The following is a 21,829-nucleotide window of genomic DNA, read 5'->3' on the forward strand; positions in this document are numbered from 1 at the left end:
CCCACGCCCAACCCGCATAGGTGTTCTTGCTATGACTCTAGCAACAAAACAGTCAAACCTTCTGCAAAACGCCGTCCATCGATCTGCTATCAAGGCATCAGTCGTCATCGTCATCGTCCGGTACAAACAGTTCGTGTTCTTCCAGCAGCGCCGCAAACTCCCGACTGAGGTACCCTCCCGTCAGCAGAAAAGGCGTCACAGTGAAAGCCACTTTCAAAATGCCAAATTTCACACGAACTGGCTTCGCCAATAGTGCACCTGTTTCAGAATAAACCTTTGTTCTTACAGGTGTACACACCAGCGTAAAGTTTTTCCCTAAAACGGGCGAAAGTAGATGATTGACCCTCAGACGGGCAATTTGGGCAAGTGTCGCCGCCATGTTGTTATTGCTTATTCTCGTGTCTTTTCTGTCAAACGACAGATCGGAAATCGGGCTTTCTTCTCATCCGACAAATTTACAGGATATTGGTTCACTCATTGGCACAATTTTTGATTGTTGTAGAGTTTAACACGGCAACCACATTGTTCTTTGAAAAAAATATATCATGGGGAAAAAAAGAAAAAGAAAGGGCTGATTCGATATAAGGGTTGCAACTCGTCCTGTTTTTACACCCATATGACGAATATGAGTGGTCTCCCTGTACTTAACCAAACGGTGGAATTTATCGATTTGGCTTACGTTCATGTGGCCGGTAAATGTCTCTGTGTAATCATTTATTATTTGAAAAATCTGATATCTCGTCCTAACGTGTTTTCATAGAGTTGGTAGTGGCTCTACTCTGGTTAGTTGAATTGGTTGAGTGTCGAATACGCGGTCAAAATGTTAACTGTAGACTGACATACAACGAAAATATATTTTTAAAAGATTATTAAAAAATAATAATAATAATAAAAAGGAGAAAAAATCATTCTCTGTGTCCATCTTAAAGTACTAAATAGTCCCCCTTTCCCCCTTTTGCTGGGTTGTTTATCGCGGCTCGTCGGCCGATCCACTGAGGCATAGACACTAGAATATTAGTCAGTAGCGCGCGCACACTGACACACACACACACACACAGACACAGACACACACACACACACACACACACACACACACTCGCACGTACACGCGAAACTGCTGAAAATTTCCTGTAGCATTGTGCAGTATAGGAGTGTTTCTATGATGCGACCTATCGATATTTATTTTTGTTGTTGATGTTGTCAGTTGTTTATGTTGTTATTTGCTCAGTGTCATACATAATAATTACGAATTGTTCAATCCATTGTTCTTGTTTATCCTTTCTGTGTTCGTTCGTTCGTTCTTTTGCTTAACGTCTATCCACATTTGTGATTTTAGGCGAAAATCTATCATCTCCCCCACCCCACCCATGCTTTAAATTATCACAACTTTCCCTGTTCCTCTCTCCTCAATTAGCATAAAAAATAGATAGATAAAATGAAAAAGAAAGAAAAAAGAAAAAAAAAGAAAAAAGAAAAAGAAAAAAAAAGAACGATACAAATAAAAAAACAAACAAACTAGTCAACCAGTAAAATTACAAAAAAGAGCCAATTGGGCTCCAAATTAAACTCCGAACTATTTCGAACACTTGTTGATTATCATATAAGACATTTCAAATGGAAGCAGATGGAACTGCAGATTTTATAAATGACCTAGGTAAATATGGTTTTAACTGTTCACATTCATGGATGATATGCACGGGAGTAATTTTATTGCCGCAAACGCAACTCACATTAGAAGTATATTTTGTTTTTATGTCATCTAGCCGTAGTCTGTATACCAGACTGGTGAGCCTTCTGCTACTGTGATGTCCTTTTGTTGTTTAAAAGAAAACATGCGATCAATTTTGCACGAGTTATCGTCAGTATTTTCTCTGTCAGGGTCAGACTCCTGTTTTAGTTTATTGACATGGTTCCAACAAGTCTTCTCCAGTCAGTAGAGAATAACCTTCTTGAAATGAATATGGAATACGAATTTCGATGGCATTGTCGATGTTCATTGCGCCTTTTTTCGCACAGCGATCCACTCGCTCATTTCCCATAATCCCTTCGTGAGAAGGGATCCAACAAAAGTTAATCTTAGTACCAACTGAGGATGGTCAAAACATGAATTAGCTTATATCATCAGTGACAAATTTCTATTACGAGTCCTCCTCTTGTCTTCAAATTAAAAGATTTTAATGCTTGTAATACAGATTTGGAATCGATACAATATAACACTTGAAATATGGTAATGGGAAGATCTAGTAAGTGATTTAATCCCATTAATATAGCCGTAAGTTCTGCTGTGAATATAGAAAAATCTTTACCGATATGATAGTACTTCTCTACTTTTCATGACGGAATTATAAATGCTGCTCCTGCCTGATTGTTATCAAGTACTGAACCATCTGTATATACTTTAAGGTGATTTGGATAATTTTCTTGAATGTGAGATTTAATCAAACGCAGGGAGAGCAGGGCCATCAGCTTTCCTTAAATCTAGGCAATTAATGTCAAATGTCGCGTTGTTCATCTCCCATTTAGGTATTGTCGTGTATGATAACCGGGGGTGCAGTTTGATTTGGGTTCACTCCTTTCTCTGTATATCCCTCCCACACACAAATTCCGACGTCATGCACATAACACGTCTAATATTAAAAGAAAGAAGGAAAGAAAGTACACACACACACACACACATTCCTACAAATCGCATCCCCCCCTAGCCCCCTCACCCCCCCCCCACACCCTTCCCCCCCGACTCCCCCCCCTCACCCCCCCCCCCTCACCCCCCCCCCCCCTCACACACACACACACAGCCAGAGGCACGCACGCATGCAGTGCGCGTGGTACAGGCACCCGCACATTCCTCAGTATAACTTGAATCCGCAGCCCCTACAGTTTCCACAACACACGTCGTCGTCACACACACACACACTGTTGTCCTCTTCCCGCCCCCCCCCCCCCCTCCACCACACCACCTTCCTCCCCCCCCCCTTTTTTTTAAATTTTTATTTTTTTATTTTTTTAACGTCTAATATCACTGAGAGTGAAAAGACGCTAAACTAAAGAATGAACACGTACACCACAAAAATGTGCTCTCTCACTCTGTCTGTCTCTCCCTCACTTACATACATTCACACACGCAAACAGACCATAGTATACACACACGCGTGAGCGCGCGCGATTTGTACTGCGTTGAATGACACTGGTTGTGATAAGTCATTTTTAAGGGTGGATGCTGGAACATGACACACACACACACACACACACACAGTCACACAGAGTCACACAAGTCATACACACAGTCACAGACACACATACACAGACACACACACACAGACACACTCACGGCACACAGACACACACACACATAAACACACACACACACACAAGGATGTGTTCTCACTGTATCTGAACTTTATTTGTAATATTCAAAATGTGCATAATGCTAATCTCTACAAAGCAGAGCTTGATCTGATACTGGCAGTTGACAATATATGTATCATTACTACATTGCACACAATAAAAAGCAAAAAACGAGTTAGTACAAAACAAAATCACATACGTTTATAATGCCGTGTTGGCTATGGGAGTAACAGGCCTACCTCTTCCGTTCAAACACACACACACACACACACACACACACACACACACACACACACACACACACACACACACACACACACACACACACAGACACTCAATCACATACAGATATAGACTCAGGTTGTGATCTACTGGACTAAACACCCCTTCTTTGCTAGTACATTCTGTGGTGGCCTGTGTGCTAGTCTTTCAGGAGAAATAATAAATCGGGGTTCTGCGTAAACTTCTGATGCGCGTAAAAGAATTCATGCAAACACGAGAGTTGTCTGGTACAAATCAGTTGAAATGGATTTCAACAGCAAAGACAATGCACGTTTTAAAGAAAGACAAAAAAAAAAAAAAAAAAAAAAAAAAAGAGAGAAAAAAATGGGGTGGGGGGAGGGGTGGTAGGTGGCGTTTGCACTGTGATGACGCGTTCCCTCCGCACTCCCTCCACCCCCCCCCCCCACACACACACACTGAAATGGCAGATAGTTGTGACAATGAAGTAAAACAATACAAAACAATATCAATCGTTCCCTCTCACCCACTTTGGCTTATCTACACACGCTTTACAAAGAGAAAAGAGACACAAACTAATGTGCGTTAAAAGCAAGAGATGGAAATGTAGCCATCAATCATGATTATTTCAAACATCTAACTGAAAACAAGTAGTTCTTTACTTGCATGATCGTTTTTACTCGCCATAGTATAGGCAGCCACATTCTGTATTTGGAGGTGGGGGAGAGGTACCCCGCCACACAGGCAGCCATATTCTGTTTTCGGAGGTGCGGGAGAGGTTCATACAACACACACACACACTCACACAGATATATATATATATATATATATATATATCACACACACACACACACATATAATATTTATATCACAGACATACACACGGTGTGTGTGTGGGTGTGTGTGGGTGTGTGTGTGTGTGTGTGTGTGTAATTCAGAAAAAAAAAGTGACGTTCTGATGTAAACCACACAAACTGTTCATGACATTTACCATATAGATAAGTGTGCACGACCTTCCTGATACGTTGACTGTGTCAAGGGGAAACGATCGACACACTCGGGGGAAATTGTCTTTACAGTTCGATTCAAAAGAAACTTCACTGGGTTTGTTTTCTGTTTGCATGAACACGAGCATGTCAACAAGATATCGATGTAATATTTTCAACCGCACATGACCCATGATATTCAAGAAAACAGGTTGGTACCGATGTAGGAAATTTAAAAGCAGATATGTAAACTACATTTGAAAATGTTCAAGAATACAGGACTGTGGAATTAAAAATACCAGTAACTGAAAACTGAAATCAATATGAAGAGAGACGTTTTCATACTGGTAACTAAGCAAAGGCTTCAATACTGAAAACTAGAAGCAATTATTTACATACAAAAGGGCATATATGAAATGAATGCCGCAACTGAGTGTAAAGAACATGGGAAATAACGCGTTCAGCACCATACTGTAAAAAACTAGGTTTGATGTGTGTGTGTGTGTGTGTGTGTGTGTGTGTGTGTGTACGTACGCGCGCGCATGCGCGTATGCTTGCGTGCGAGGGGGTGGTGGTACGGGCATGTGTGTGTGTGTGTGTGTGTGTGTGTGTGTGTGAGAGACAGACAGACAGACATACAGACAGAGAGATTCCAGATTCCAGATGGTTTATTCATGTATAGGCCTAGGCCCCTTATGAAGGGGTATGTGAACAATATTCCTTTATATATAGAGACAAAACATCACGTTGCAATGCCTGTTAACGTCCAAATATTCAAGTAAACAAAAACATATAAGTAAAGCAGTGTTACGGTTCAGTATGTAGAACAAGAAAATGCTGTCATGAAGTTACTATTTCTCTGAATTTGAAAGCTTTATATGAAAATAGAGAACATTTTCGAACAGTTTCAGGAGATGCTAATGACATCAGTAAGTTCAGTTTAAACAATGTAGGTTGTCTATAATATTTAGGTGGAATGAATTCTTCTCGAATGTTCTTAAGAGATGGACAACAAAGAACAAAATGAATCTCATTGTGTTGTGAGTCTTTACATAATGGACAAATTAAATTACTATCATTACATGTTCTGTATCTGTAATGATAGACCGCTAATTCCGAAATACCTAATCTAAATCTAGTCGTTATATATCTTAAATGTCTATCCATATTTAACACCAAGTAAGGTTTCAGATCAGACGTGTTGCAAAAATTCTTATAAAAACTAAACCGTTGACTATTTTGTATGTGATCAGACCATTTCTGCCATCTACAATCGAGAGAGAGAGAGAGAGAGAGAGAGAGAGAGAGAGAGAGAGAGAAGGGGGGTGGGTGGCGGTTTCAGTACTGGTACGTTAGTATGTGCATGAATCATACATGTGTTTGCGTAGGTGCATATACAAATATCTTAATTGTACTTCCGATATCGGAAAGCATTTTTTGTGTGCATCTTCAGTCCTAAAATTAGGAAAGATTCAATCAAAATATATTAATCAAATTTCCACTGATTATGTATAGTAATCTTAACAAACCAACAATAGCAATATTAATTCACAACAACAACAATAACAACAATAATAATAATAATAATAATAATAATAATAATAACTGGAAGCAAATTGTGCCACAACACAACATTTCAATCGGATGTTCTTGAAGTATGCACCATGGACAATCATGCACCAAGACTTATGTTCATGGACTATGCATCATCATCATCATCAACATCATCATCACTTGGAAGTCGAGCGTGCTACGTTGCGTCTAAAATTACACTGATCATTATCTATTCTTTCGTTTATTATTTCCTCCCACGGCCACTTGAAAAATGGGAAGAACATGTTTTAACAACGGCGCCCAAGCTGGTCTGCCCATCACCCCCATCCAAACCCCACCCCACCCCACTCCAACCCCGCTCAGTCCACACTCTTAAAGAAACAAGCAGTCTCACACAGGAAATCCTTATGACAATCCTACTCCTTTTTTCCCCCATCAGCCTTCAGGGCTCATGCTGACCAAGGTGGCAGGGATGTCGGACAGCGAGCCTTCCCCAGGCTTCCTCATCCGGATGTGAGCAATGTCGGAGGTGCGGTCCGTAGTGCTGGCCGCCGCGGCAACCTCCCTCTTCTCCTCCACCACTACCCCCACCACCATCTGCGGCGGCCGGGGCGCCGTTGGAGGAGGCGGTGGCGGTGGTGGTGGAGGAGGAGGTGGTGGTGGTGGTGGTGGTGGCGGCGACGGGGGGCCCCTGGGCGTGGAGGTGGACGCCGGGGAGGTAGTGCCGCCGGAACCGTCGGCGTCGGTAAGGGTGTGCTCCTGGAGCTCCCCCTCCGAGTTGTAGTAAGAGACGACCCTGGTGGTGGTGGTGGTGGTTGTCGTGGTGGTTCTCTTGCTGCCGCTGGCGGTGACGTCGCTAGCGATGGCGACGTCAGAGGTGGTGACGTCAGCGGAGGCGGTGCGGGTGACGTCAGTGGAGGCGTTAAAGATGGTGACGGACACGCGGTCGTCCTCGCCGTTGTCGTCGTGAACGATGAGAGACTGTGAGTGTTGTGGTGGTGGTGGTGGAGGTCCGGGCTGGGTCTCAGTGTCCGGGTCGACGAAGTCCACGATGGTGAAGCCCGGGGGCACGTGCAGCAGGTTCTCGGTGTCCAGGGAGCTGTGGTGGCGGGACACCTCGGCCCGCGCCACCTCCCCGGGGTCCGTGGGGTCAACCATTATCATCAGTTGGGGGTCCTCCCCCGACGTCCTGCTGCTGCTCTCGTCGTCCATGGCTATGGTCCGCTCCTGTGATTTGTATGTTTGGTTGGTTGGTTGTTTTTAAGGGGGAAACAGTGTACATTTTAGCATGAAACCATATTATAAACTTTTTGGCATGAAACTGCAATCATCGGAAAAAAAAAAAAAAAAAAAAAAATCACCCAACCACCAACTCACCCACCCACCCACCCACACACACACACACTGGCGCGCGCGCGCGCGCACACACACACACACACACACACTGTGTGCGTGGCGTGCGTTAGCGCATTTTAATTGCCTGTGCATTATTCTTCCGTTGGTATAGTTTTATCTATAGCTACGTGTATTAAGGGTCCACGTATCTTCATAAGGTAGTGGCCTACTGGTTGAACAAGACACGAAAATCGCCACAATAATAGGTCCCCGATTTTAGGACAACAAAACAGGAAATTCCCCCCCCCCCCTCCCCCCCCACTTTGACGTCAGAGTTCGATCAAAACAGCAATGCAATGTGTTGCCTGAATCTATTGGCTGTAGATCTGTTGTCATGGACATGAAATCCGCTTCAGGCAGGGGAGAGCACTGAGCAGCAAAACGTCTGCTCCAAAATTCACAGGTGTGTCAACCCATGCCACCTGGCCCTCACTTTGAAAGAAACAAGAATCTATCATTGTTATCATGTATCATTTATCATCAGCAATGAAATCACAAAAGTGAATATCGGATGATTTTCCTTTATATTGTAACACTTTAATTCCCCCTCCTGCCACCTTTCACAAAAAAAACAAAACAAAAAAACAACCACCCCAAAACAACAACAAAAACCAATGTCTTATAAACTTTGTGCTCTTCTTCTCTCTTAAAATCAACCTCCTCCCCCTAACCATTTTTTTTCAATTTTTTTTTTATACCCTTCTATAGGTCACACACACACACGCACACACACACACATACACACACACCACCACCACTACCGCCGCCGCCGCCGCCCCCACAATAACCACCACCAAATGGGCTATATGTGCCTTTTGATCATTTCGTAAATTCTCTCTCACATGGACAACACGACTGAATAAAAGAGCAGTGGATGGGAACGGTGAAAACCCTTCAACAGAAGCCAGGAGAAGGGCCGGGGGTCCGTACACTGAATGGGCCCTGTGCCAGGCTTGACAGGATTTGAGTTTCGTCACCACACCTGTCAGATTTCTCACCATTGGCACTGACTCGAGATGTGACGGTAGACTACTCATGTATATATATCCTCTGTCTCTCTCTCTGTGTGACGGTAGACTGCTCGTGTATACCGTCATAACCTCTGTGTGTGTGTGTGTGTGTGTGTGTGTGTGTGTTGTGTGTGCGCGCGCGTCCCCATCAAATTTGTTCTAGTATCTCATTCCCCAACATGTAAACCTATGCGCTGTGTGTCTAACTTGTGAACTCCTTCTTTTTCTTTTAAACGTGTACTGTTTTAATAGTTTCTTTATTGAAAAAAAAAAGAGAGAGTAAAATAGGCATACTAAATGAAGTCATGAGTCACGGCCATTTATTTTTGAGATGATGACGGGTTGATCAAAGCCGGAGACATGAAGACAGTTTAATGTTCCCAACTTGACAAACAGCTAAAACTGTGCATTGTGTGGCCCACATCGGAACATCATGGCAAATTACATCAGTAGGCCTATAGATATCCACTTTGTCAATCTCTGCGTTTGGCATTGGGCAGCACAGTTTTGTGTGCGTGACGAGTTTTGGTAAGTGACGTCACTGGCCCCCGCACAGATTCTTTTTTTTGTGTGTGGTCTGACTACGTGCTGGCCATAGATTGGTTGTTTGCTTTCTCTTGTTTTCTTTCTTCTTCTTCTTCTTTATATATATATATATATATATATATATATATATATATATATATATATCTGTGTGTGTGTGTGTGTGTGTGTGTAATTACTATTTTTTATCTATTCAATAATTTTTATAACTGCGTCTAAATGAACTTTTGTTATGTATAAATAATACCACGTCTCCTGTCTTAATTTCGACCGACGTCAAATATGGCCGCTGTCAAGAGCAGCAATTGATCGACTTCATTTATTAAAAAAATTTAAAATAAAATAAAATATATATATATATATATATATATATATATATATACATATGTGTGTGTGTGTGTGTGTGTGTGTGTCTGACAAGCATCATTAAATGTATTTTTACAGTAGCTTGGCAACAGTTTTCGGTCCCCTGAAATCTGCAGACGTTATGCCCCATTTGACTGGTTAACAGATCATAACGGTATCAATGGAATGTACGGGCGTGGCAGCTGTGTGGATTGAGTGGAGTTGGGAAAGGCGAGATGAAAATGATAAGGGGAGGGGGTGGGGCTTTGAGAAAGCTCCGGACAGATCTGTGCAAAGGCCTATATCCTATCTCATCAGAGGCGGGTTGAGCTGGGCCCACCTTGCATGAAATCGCAGCTGCGTGAATCAGTTTCTCATACCTTCGCATTCGATACACACCATAGGTCCTGGTAAAAAAAAAAAAAAAAAAAAAAAAAAAGACATGGCTGTTTCACTCGCAAATCGTGTGGGTGCGCGCACACATTGATTTTTTTTTTTTTTTTTTAATCTTTATTATTATTATTTTTTTATAGTGGTCGCTGTTCCCCGTCTCGCCATGACTGCCCCTGGGCGACACGAAAAGGCTTTTTTCCCCAGTGCTGTTTGTCGCTGCGGCCTTTCATTGCGGGGCGCAACGGGTGGTGCGTTTTCATTTCCCAACAGGCTACCCAGTTCGTTTGACAGGAGAGGGAGGTTTCCGTTACCACCTGTTATTGTTGATGCTGTTGCTGTTGTCAATAAAATCGAGTTTCTCATTTATTACTTTTATCATTATCATCGTCATCATCATCATCGTCATCGTCATCACCATGCAGCGAAGTTACAACCGTAGGAAGAGTGCCTGTTTCGAATCACATTCGCCCCCTCCCCCTCCCCCTCCCCCACCCTGTTCTATTCGTCTCCCCGTCTTATCTCTCTTCTGGCTCTTTGAGTTGTTAGTGGTGTGACTGCTACTGCTACTTTTTCGGATGAGAGGATAGAGCGAAGTCCTGTGTACGGCAGCCATAATAGAGTAACGGTGACAGAGCCCACGGCGAACAGATTATTGTGTTGCCGCGGGAAGAAAACAAAAGAAAACACAAACACTTTGACAATCCGGCATAGGTTCAATCAATAGCTGTGCTTGCCTACCGCGGATCAAATAGAATGCAAATGAAATAAAATGATGATGAAAAAGAAAGGAAAAAAAGAACTGATCACATTCGGCAGTACAAAATGAAAAGCTAAAATAAACACGAACTACTGAAAAGAAATAAATAAATAAAAGGGAATAAAGGGGTGGCCCTGTTCAATTCAGATGCACTCTTCCTGGTAGAACGGCCCGGATTTCACACGGGAAAATGATCACCATGCAAAAGGGAATAAACCCTCCTGTATTCATTTCACAGAGTTTTGCAGTCGAGGGGTACATAATGCGACGTTATAAATTGTGCGTTTCCTCCCCTTGACTCTCTCTCCACACACACACACACACACACACACGCAGAGCGTGCAATCGCATAGACAGAGAAAAAGAAACAGACAGACAGACAGAAAGGGGGGGGAGGGGAGGGGAGGGGCGAGGTGGGGGGTTGGGAGGGGGGGGGGGGCGGTGGTGGCGGAGAGGATAGAGAGATTTACTTACATTTTCATCGTAGCTTTTTCTTAACCTGAGAGAAACAAAACAAAAAACAAAAAAAACAGCAGTTGAGAAACTATCACTAGGCATCATCACAACATCAAATCACGATACTTTTCTTCAGTAGACATACATACAGACAGACAGACAGAGGCGGCAGAGATACAGACAGATAAAAAAAACAACAACAACAATAACAACAGGCAGATAGAGATTGTGCTCAAAACGAATTTCTCGCCCCGGCGAGTCAAAGTCAGTCATGTATGGAGAGGATGTGCTTTTCTGTTTTTTCTTCTTCTTTTTTCTTCTCGTTATTTGTCTCTGTACCTGTACTCTCTCTCAGTGGAGTGCCCCAGCCCTCTTAAACACATGTGTCTGTCTAATATACTGATAGAATATAATAATGCACCCACAGCGTTGACTTTTGCTGGACCAGAAACCAAAACTGAGCGTTCATACATGCATGCATGCATGCATGCATGCATGTGTGTGTGTGTGTGTGTGTGTGTGTGTGTGTGTGGTGAGGGCTGTATGTGTGTGGAGGGTGTAGGGGGATGCAGTGTGTGTGGTGGGGTGAATATATATATTTCTTATATCTGTGTGTGTGTGTGTGTGTGTGTGTGTGTGTGTAGGGGGAGGGAGAGACAGAGAGAATGAGAGAGCACGTTTTTTGTGGTGTACGTGTGTGTGTGTGTGTGTGTGTGTACGCGCGCGCGCGCGAGCGAGCGAATGAGCATGCGTGTGTGTGTGTGTGTGTGTGTGTGTGTGTTGTGTGTATGTCTGCATCGTGTGTGTCTGTGGTGTGTGAGCACTACCCCCCCCCCTCCCCTCCAAGGCCCCCCTCTTCCCCACCACATGTCAATAATTCGGTTTTGCCAATTTGCATACTGAGGCGATATCAGGTTGTAACTACCAGTAGAATGGCATACACGTGCTATATTGGATACAATCTCATTACTGATTGTCCATGGAAGTCGCATACATGTCTTCGTTCATGCGTGCGTGCGTGCGTGCGTGCGTGCGTGTGTGTGTGTGTGTGTGTGTGTGTGTGTGTGTGTGTGTGTGAGAGAGATAGAAAGAGAGAGAGGACAATAGTCAGCGTGCGCCAATTTCCCTTTTCCCCAAACGTGTTCTCAATGGGTGTAGTTGTTGGTTTCTAATCTGATAAACAAAAAAGCGGTTTAAAAAAAAAAAATGTTGGTTTGTTTTCTGGTTGTTAATTTTCTGTTTCATCTGTCACGGTTGTTGATGTTTTGTGAGCAGATAATTCGTTGGAAAATCAGACGTCGTTTTTGAATGTATGTGGCGACGTATTGAGAGTAGTGTATAATTATTTCGAGCAACAAAACTAAAGTTTAGCCTACCAGTGTGCGGTTTATAGGAGTACAGCCATAAAAGCTTTAAAATACGGTATCAGAGGTTAAATCATTGAAACGGAACTATCTGCACGACCCGGCCTGTTTCAACAAATGTCCACACCCTACTCCCAGATCACATTCTCTTCGTTTTCTGAAAAGATAGTTGGCCAAGTGGTGAAAAAAAAAAAATCAAACAAAAATTAAATCGAACCTAGCACTTCTTGCGAAACACCGCACAGGACAAGTTCGTTGAGCCAATAGCGCGTTGCCCAAATATCAAGTGGATTGGGGGTTAAAATCGCAGCCTGCTTTTCTACGACAAATAAAATGCGTGTCAATGCAGTTTGGTCTAAATCAGTTCTATTCGTGTGAACTGAAAAGATATTTTCTTTGCGCGCTTTAACGTTTTCTTTGAGCATGTGTGGGGGTGGGGGTGTGATCCACAAACATGAACGTGGGGGAATCAATGCTGGGCGTCTCCTGTCCGCGACCCCCTCCCCATCCCATCCCTCACCTCTCACCCTATCTCCTCCCACAAACGCATTATACAATAACAGAGCGTTGGCAGTAGAGGACATACACACAGAAATCGAGTTAAGACTTCCAGAAATGACTGAAAGACAGACTCAGATCTGAAAATGGCAAGGAAAATGTTTAAAACACAACTTTACGGAATTGGTGTGTTTGCATTTAAAAGGGGGAAAAAAGAAGAAGAAAAGAAAGCGAAAAAAAAAAAGAAAAAAAAGAAAGAAAAAGAAAAAAGGACAGACATATAAATATGGTTACACAAGAGATATACAGAAAGAAGCTGGTTCAAAACGAGGAAAAGACAGAACATGACAAATGAAGCTTATATTGGAAATGCGGTTTTACGTTATCAGGATGTTCGTATCAAAAACAAAAAGCAGTCTGTTTCACAAATACGAACACAATAAACATGATATTCTATCATCACCATTGAGAGAAATTAGTCTGGTTATGTAAAGCGTAAAAAATGCACGAGAATCAGTCATTTATTATGTATACCTCCATATAAAAGACATCAGTAAAATGCGTAAATGCTGAGTTGAAGTAAACCACAAACATACAATAATCATAGCCATGGGAATGCAACAATCACACTTAGAGGGTAGACATAAAATATCATACCTTAATTAAACATAGACATTTAGCGAAGAAGACTGAGTGCGTTCGGTAAATGTTCGAAAGTTTCCCTTTTAAAACCCAGCAGAGGTTTCGAAGGGAAAGAAAATTAAATATATTCAACTTCATATTTATGAAAACAACAGTTTAACATTCATTACACTACACAAAAACGTGCACTGAATTAAAAACAAACAAACACCTTTTTACAAAGCCACTTCCAATGAATGCAGAAGAGAAGAGACATCGAAAACAAATACGAATACAGAAACACAAAGACGAATGGAAGTTGTCAGGATAAAAAACAACAAAACAACCAAAAAAAACCAACACAAAACAAAATACAAAACAACACAGAAAGAACGGGATAGAAAGACAGGGGGCAGTGATGACAGAAAAATAAAGGAAGAAAGGAAAGAGGGGGAAAAAAACCACAACAGAATACAACACTGACCATTCCGGCATCTTCTCATGCTTGTGCTGTTTGCGGATAACTGAAACACACCAAGCGAGAAAATGCTCTATAAAAACAACGGTAATAACAGAGACTATCGACGACACTGAGCATGTAACCTACTGGGTAGGATGTGCAACAAAATAACAGACCCAACAAAACGCAACAAAAATAAAAACAAAATGTGAACGCTTTCTCTCTCCCTTCTGTCGTTCTGTCTCTATCTGTCTGTCCTGTCTTTATGACATAAGGATTTTAATCAACCGGTACAGAAAAATCGTGCGATTGTGTGTACAAAAATAATGACGGATGAATTACAAGACAGAGTGCTCTTGATTGTGTAGGCTATACCTATTTTCATACCTGCACTGGCTTTTAAAACGAGCCGAACGAAAAATTCATGCCTTTAACGTTGTCTGATTGGTGCTGAGCCAAAAGAAAATCTCGGAAAAAGCAAGCATTTCAAGGACTGTGCTCAGTGGGTTGGGGAGGTGGGAGGTCAGTGGAGTGTGTGGGTGGGGGTAGGGGTGGTGAAGGAAGAGGTGGAAGAACAGGAGAGAGCGCTTCACAGTTTAGTCAGCAATACTCCCTTCTCCCCCCCCCCCCCCAACCCCCCCGCCCCCCACCTACCCAGACTGAAAATGACCGAGATAGAAGCAATGCGCAGGTTTTTTTTAATCAATTTATTTTTTATCATTTAATCTTATTTTCTAGAGACCAAACAGGTCGAGGAGTTGTCAATACCCTAACCAGTTCAGTCTAGCTACACAATCACCCAGTCAAAACCACCCAGCACCCCCCCCCCCCCCCCCTCTCTCTCTCTCTCTCCACCAAAACTGTCCTGATACCTTTGAAACCAGAGTTACAATGTACCCCCTCCCTCCATATCTCCCTCCCCCACAAAAAATAACCCAGATTGGAAAAGCATGTTACCAGAAACACATTGATTCAAATCGTGTACGTATTCGACATTAGGAAAATGGCAAATGAGAAAGGTTCAGTGCTGGTGGTGGTGAGGGACCAAAATTAACTCAGTCTACTTGTTGCTTTCTTTATTTCTCTGTTCATTTGCTGAAAATGGACGACAGACAGTCACTGTGCATGACTGGGGTTTTAGGATTGGGTTCTCATGTAAGTGTAGTGCAGTGAAGTTAATCAAACCAAGATATACTTACCTGCACACGCACAAATAATGCTTCCAATAAACTGTGCCAACTCTTTAAATGATAAAACTACGGGAACACACACACACACAACACGAATGAAATTCCAGTCGTGATTTTACCGCCAATACCATTGTACAGACATTTATGATGATGTGCATTCTGTGGCGGCTTCAGCATGTTCAGTCTGTTCTGCCTGTACAGTCTGTTCTTCTGTGTCGACATCTTCGCTTTCGTCCTCATCTATACGCCGTATTCAAGTTGATACATTTCATCAGAATTCAGAAACATATAATATATGCGAAAAATCACTTATAAGGAACTGGATGTTTTAGTGCTTAAAACGTGTATTTCTAATTTACTATTTATAAAACCAAACACACATGTACACGCCTTGCATACACGCACATACACATGCACAATTCGCATGCACGAACGCACGCGCGCGCGCGCCCTCTCTCACTCACAAACGCACATAATTATACATAGCATACCTCATCATCGTAATCATCATCATCATTACCATCATCTGGTATTAACAGAGTCTCTAGCCAGGGCGCGAACACACACACACACACAAACACATGCACACATACACACACACACACACACACACACACACGATTGCACACACATGCATGCCAGTACACACACACACGCACACGCACGCACACACACACACACACACACACACACACACACACACACACACACGCATGCGCACACACCTCGGTAATTCTCACTGGAAGCGGAGAACTCATTCACAACGTGTCCGTTGGGCTGCGTGGGTCCTTCCGTTTGCACCACGTCGGCGCTTGTCTCCTCTTGAACAACCACTTCCTGGGTCATCTCCCGCGACTCCCGAGTCACGTGGTCACTAGCCCGATTCGTGTGGCTGCTGCCCCCATTCACGTGATCACTCCTCCGAGTCACGTGGCTACTACTCCGAGTCACGTAATACCCGACATCCTCAAGCTCCTCATCTTCCGCACGGCTGTGACTGTGGTAGTCCACATACTGATGCCGCATGTGCTGACGACATATCACGCACACACACACACACACACACACACACACACACACACGAGAAAAACATGCAGGTGAGAAAACACACACACACACACACACACACACACACACACACGTTAGTCAAGCAGCACAAATGTCTGCTCAGGTCAAAAGGTTTAATGGTCCCATGAGCCTTTCAGCACCATCAGGGCAGTGAATTCATATCCACTGTGTCTATGGCTCGGCATAGGAAGGTCGGGACCAATCTCCTCCTTCCGCCGTTTTATTATACTTTCAACCTTCCCTGACCGAAATCAGATACCCATTCACACCTGGGCGAGCGAGGAAAATCTGAGTCAAGTGCATTTCCCAAGGGAACAGCCGGCACCATTCCGAAACGGGGCCTTGAACCCCGCTGATTGGTGAACCGACACTAGATCAAAAGTTCTAATGCCAAGCCCGTTCCGGCTGCCATGATGCAGACTGACTGTCCAACTGAGTGTGGAGTATCTATTTTCTATAAGCCTCTCAAGTTTTGAGTAAAAAAAACAAAAAAACAACAACAACAAAACAACCAACTACGATGCATTAACGCCTGCATATAGAAGACTTTCTTCCTTCCTCACTCTTTTTTTTCCTTCTGAAAACGCCACCCCGGTTTCAAACCCATTCCTTGGTTCTGGTAATCTCTTCCACGGAGTATCAGACACTGTTCCACTCGTAGATCTTTCGAATCAAATCTTAGAACATAATTTCTTCAAGCAATATCTTAAACTATAATTCTTTCTCGACCCACTGAGCTCGTGTTTGTGCTTTTGCGTGCGTCAATGTGTGTGTCACATGTGTGTGGGGAGAAGGTTGAGGTGGGAGGTTTTTATTTTATTTTATCATTATCTTTTTTTTTTTAATGGGCCTTATTCAGCCCTTGACTGCCGAGGAATAAACAGTAGATAGAGATGTTCCAAATCATCAATCAATACTCAAAACAATCAGCCAGAAACTGAGAAAACAGTATGGAGATATACCACTCTAGATCAAATATGTGAATTTTCAGCCTTCTAAACACATTTCCCTTCTTTTGATGATGTTATCAGTGACGTCACTAAGGACGTAAGTGCTACGTCCTAAGGCAGTCAAGGTGTTCATACACCATATATTGTTAAAAGCGCTTTTGGAGAGCCGCAGGGTACACGCTATATAAAATTAATGCAATACAATGTTTACAAAATGTAACGGAAATCATACCCAGACGAGCATCAAGGACCTCACCCATCAGCAGACAACCAGGGCGTCCACCTTAGAACGCCAGAAAAACAACCAGGACTTCAACCCCTACCCCCTTGTAACGTCGTTACTCCCCTTTTGACAGTCAGGAACACCCCCCCCCCGCCCCCCACCCCCGCCCTTGTAAACTTTACTCCCATTTTGACAGCCAGAACTTCCCCTTGGACGTTCCAGACGGACCTCCCACCCAGACAAACATCCAGGACTCACCCCCTCGGACGATACAACCTTCACCGAACAAAGACTCATGCCCTGAACGACTTGACAGAGGCGTCAGACCAACAGATCGGAACACTCAACTCTACTCCGTAGATCACCAACATGCCGGGACTTTCATGTGTCCTCACTGCTTATACCCTCGAGAGTGTGGTTTACGCATCACCGGGTCTCATGAGCCACACCCGAAGAACCACCAGAGCTGACGAGAGTTTTGTACAACTAGCACATCGTCACTGAGAAGAGTTTTGTACAACTAGCACATCGTCACTGAGAAGAGTTTTGTACAACTAGCACATCGTCACTGACGAGAGTTTTGTACAAGTAGCACATCGTCACTGAGGAGTTTTGTACAACTAGCACATCGTCGTCTTCAACGGGCCATCGCCACTTATCATTTATGATATATATGATATTTAGACGTGTTCGACTATGACCATCCGAACAGCAGAGGAGGTAACTGCTGTCCCAACTATCTGGGCAATAATTTTATTAAAGTGGAGAGTGTCTTGCCCAAGTTACATTCCCACTCTCTCGGCTAAGAGGGTTTTAGGACAGTCGGCGTTGGAATGGTTCCCAAAGGCCAACTCGCCCCCAAGGCTGCAGCACTGAGAGCCTGTGCAATTTTGCCTCCTAGTTTGAGAGTCATAGTCCTTCACAAAGACTAATCTGTAAATGACTTCCCATTGCAATGGAGAAACCATTGATAATGTGTGGAGTTATGGCCTAGAGGTAACGCGTCCGGCGAAAGAATCTAAGCGCGCTGGTTCGAATCACGGCTCAAGTGCCGATATTTTCTGCCCCTCCACTAGACCTTGAGTGGTAATCTGGACGCTAGTCATTCGGATGAGACGATAAACCGAGGTCCCGTGTGCAGCATGCACTTAGCGCACGTAAAAGACCCACGGCAACAAAAGGGTTGTTCCTGGCAAAATTCTGTAGAAATCAACTGCGATAGGAAAAACAAATAAAACTGTACGCAGGAAAACACACACACACACACACACACACACACACACACACACACACACACACACACACACATAAACTGGGTGGCGCTGTTGTGTAGCGACGCGCTCTCCCTGTGGAGAGCAGCCCGAATCAGTTTCGCACAGAGAAATCTGTTGTGATAAAAAGAGAAATACAAATGCAAATACAAATAATACAGCTCTTACTTTCCTATTGGCCCAAACTGTAAACTTCATTTACGATAAAACACTGACCACACACACAGACTCACGTACCTCCAGCCTGTCAGCGTCTATGAACTTGGGAGCGTAGTGCCCCAGGTAGTAGTGGGAGGCGGGCACAGCGTACACGACGGGCTCTGCGGGCACGCTGTACACGGGCATCCCGGAGGGCACCATGTTGGGGGGCATCCAGCGAGGAGTCATGGCGGTGGACACGCTGCCCGAATCCTTGCGGACCAGCGCTTTGTTCTTGTTGTCTGCGTTCAGCCTTCTGTCCACACACGGCCAGTAAAACACGCGCGCACACACACACACACACACACACACACACACACACACACACACACACACACACACACACACACACACACACACTCACTCACACATACACACACACACACTCACTCACACATACACACACATGCACACACACACACACGCACGCACGCACGCGCACACACACACACTCACACGTGCAAACACACACACACACACGCGCGCGCGCGCACACACACACACACACACAAGCGCGCACAATTTTAACAACGCACGGTTAACATTCATAACATGCGCGAAATCACACAGACACATATTCACACAGACACAGACAGACAGACTCATGCACACACACACACACACACACACACACACACAAAGACACACGCACACACAAACACACACAAGCGCACATACACAAAATAAGGTCAACGTGTTTCTTTTCCTTTTTTGCACTTATGCAAATCGACTCACTTGAATAAGTGACACACTTTGTGTTGGTATCATGCACCGTTTCACACAACCTCCTTTTCTTATTCACCTATCTGTGCTGGGAGCCACACATGACACACACGAACTGCGCTGTTGATGAATACTATCACAGATCTACTTCTTTTTTCTTTTCTGTTCTTTTCCTTTTCTCTTTTTCTTCTTTTTTTTAGGTGGGGCTGGGTGAGGGGTGGGGGGAGTGCCGGGGGGGAGGGCGGGGGGCTAGGGGGGGGATTACAGGGAGGCGTGGGGGCGGAGGGGCGATTTAGAAGGTTTATCGATATCGAGTGATTTTTTTAATTTTTTTATTTAGAATGGAAATAAACCATATGTAAAAGAAAGAAGAAAGAAAGAAAGAACACAAAACAAAACAGAACAAAAAAAAAAACCCAGAAAGAGAAGAAACTGAAATACAAATAAACCCAAGTACCCCCAAAATAATAGATAAATAGATAATTACAAACATAAGAATAGCCACGTGAAATAATGATAAAGAAGAGAAAAGAACGAGTTTAATTAAAGGAAACTTAAAGCGCATCCGTCGGTACTTCAAAGCATGACCATAACAACAGCAACAACAACAATAACAAAGCCATATCAGCAAACGAACAACCACGGTACCTGTAGCAACAGCAGGCGATTAAAATGAGGATGGCGAGGACGAGGACGGTGACGCACACCCCTGCAGCGATCACTCCGATGAGATCGGAGTCCAGCGTCTCCGCCATGACACCTGTCAACCCCAACCTTCCACTGTCACTTTTCCACTGGTTATTTATTTACTAATATTTTGTTATTTGTGGAATGTTTTGCAAATTTGTGCCTTGGCGATGCGTTTGTGTTGCTTGAGGGAGTGTGTGTGTGTGTGTGTGTGTGTGTGTGTGTGTGTGTGTGTGTGACCAGACCTGCTACTCTGTATTTATTTATTTATTTTTCTGTTCTTGTACATGAACTTTTTCAGATCTACTTTCAATATTTTCTATGTAGGTGGCCCAGCTTAAAAAGAAAAGCAAATGTTGTTAATCCAATCAATGTAACATCTGAAGAAGTAGAAAAAAAAAGACAGTGACTGAATTTGACACACACACACAAAAGAACAGACATGAGCATGTGCTACAGTTTAGCTCCCCTGTTGTGGGAGACTTCCTTCTTCGCCAGTGACTAATAAAAACGTGAGAAGCACCAACAATGGGCCCTGTGTGTGATCAATGCAGAGGTTTGACGCCTCGGTCCCAGGACACTGTGACCGTGAGACAACCCTCGTTGCCGGGGGGAGAGAGGCGGGTAGCACCCTACTCGAGTCATGGCGAACCTGTCTGAGCATGTAATGCGTGGGTACTCAGTGGAGTGTTCAAGAACCTAAATGCAGCCCGGTAGCCTTTCAGGAGGACCGCTTTTGCCAACAGAACATCAAAGAAAGCCTCAATGCATGCACGCTACTGCAAGTCAGAGGTGTGTGTGTGTGTGTGTGTGTGTGTGTGTGTGTGTGTGTGTGTGTGTGTGTGTGAAAGTGGGTATTTGATACACTCCTCCATGCACAAGCTTAGGAAAAAAAACCCAACAGATTTCAGATTTTCAATACCAGCTGGTTTCAAGATAATTACCTTATTGTTACCCAAGCCTGATCCGCGTTGAGTTTGTCATGACTGAATTCTTGTTATGATTTGCTTATATATTTCCGCATCTGTCTCTGTCTGTCTGTCTGTCTGTCTGTCTCTCTGTATATATTCTTAACTCTGAGCAAAATTAGCGCTGTAAAGATCGTCTCATGCAATCCGGCCCAGATGTCTTTTCTGCTACAGACGTTTCCCGGCCAGGCCTGGTACAACTAACTGTAACTTCATTGCTCCTTTGCAGGTCTCCCACAGGGTTCTGCATAATATTTTTGTGATGAATGACAATCGTCTCCTGGCATCACTTTGAAGAGTGTGTTTCCTTTCATCGTCGTTTGCGGCTGCGGTTTTTACCAGTAATTAAATCCATAATCAGGAGAGAGAGAGAGGAGAGAGGAGTGGGGAGGAGGAGGAGGGGTGGTGGTGGTCATGTTAGCCTATCTTGTGCAAACAATGAAATCATTATCAGTCTTTCGAAAATACATATATTACCCCTTTATACAAATCCAAGTCAGAGCTTAATACTGCGTTCTACAGCGTGGTCTGATTGTCTGTCGAGCACTCAGTAGGTCTACATTATCACTGACATAATCCATAGC

General features: G+C 43.6%; 1 protein-coding gene across 3 annotated transcripts in view; it reads right to left on the reverse strand.

Annotated features, from left to right (window-relative positions):
- Nucleotides 1–5,221: 5,221 nt before the first annotated feature.
- LOC143285074 (uncharacterized) overlaps nt 5,222–21,829 on the reverse strand; it is a 24,262-nt gene continuing 7,654 nt past the window's right edge. For 2 of the 3 annotated variants that reach the window (XM_076592293.1, XM_076592276.1), the window contains exons 2-7: nt 20,239–20,350; nt 18,907–19,123; nt 15,883–16,186; nt 13,992–14,031; nt 11,043–11,067; nt 5,222–7,352 (exon numbers count right to left, since the gene is read on the reverse strand). In XM_076592293.1, coding sequence (XP_076448408.1) covers nt 6,561–7,352; nt 11,043–11,067; nt 13,992–14,031; nt 15,883–16,186; nt 18,907–19,123; nt 20,239–20,345 — 1,485 coding nt within the window. In that variant the 5' untranslated portion in view covers nt 20,346–20,350 and the 3' untranslated portion in view covers nt 5,222–6,560. The remainder of the gene's footprint in view (nt 7,353–11,042; nt 11,068–13,991; nt 14,032–15,882; nt 16,187–18,906; nt 19,124–20,238; nt 20,351–21,829) is intronic. The other variant, XM_076592286.1, reaches the window with a different exon arrangement.

Source organism: Babylonia areolata, chromosome 1, assembly GCF_041734735.1.
Source record: "Babylonia areolata isolate BAREFJ2019XMU chromosome 1, ASM4173473v1, whole genome shotgun sequence".
Classification (NCBI taxonomy): Eukaryota; Metazoa; Mollusca; class Gastropoda; order Neogastropoda; family Buccinidae; genus Babylonia; species Babylonia areolata.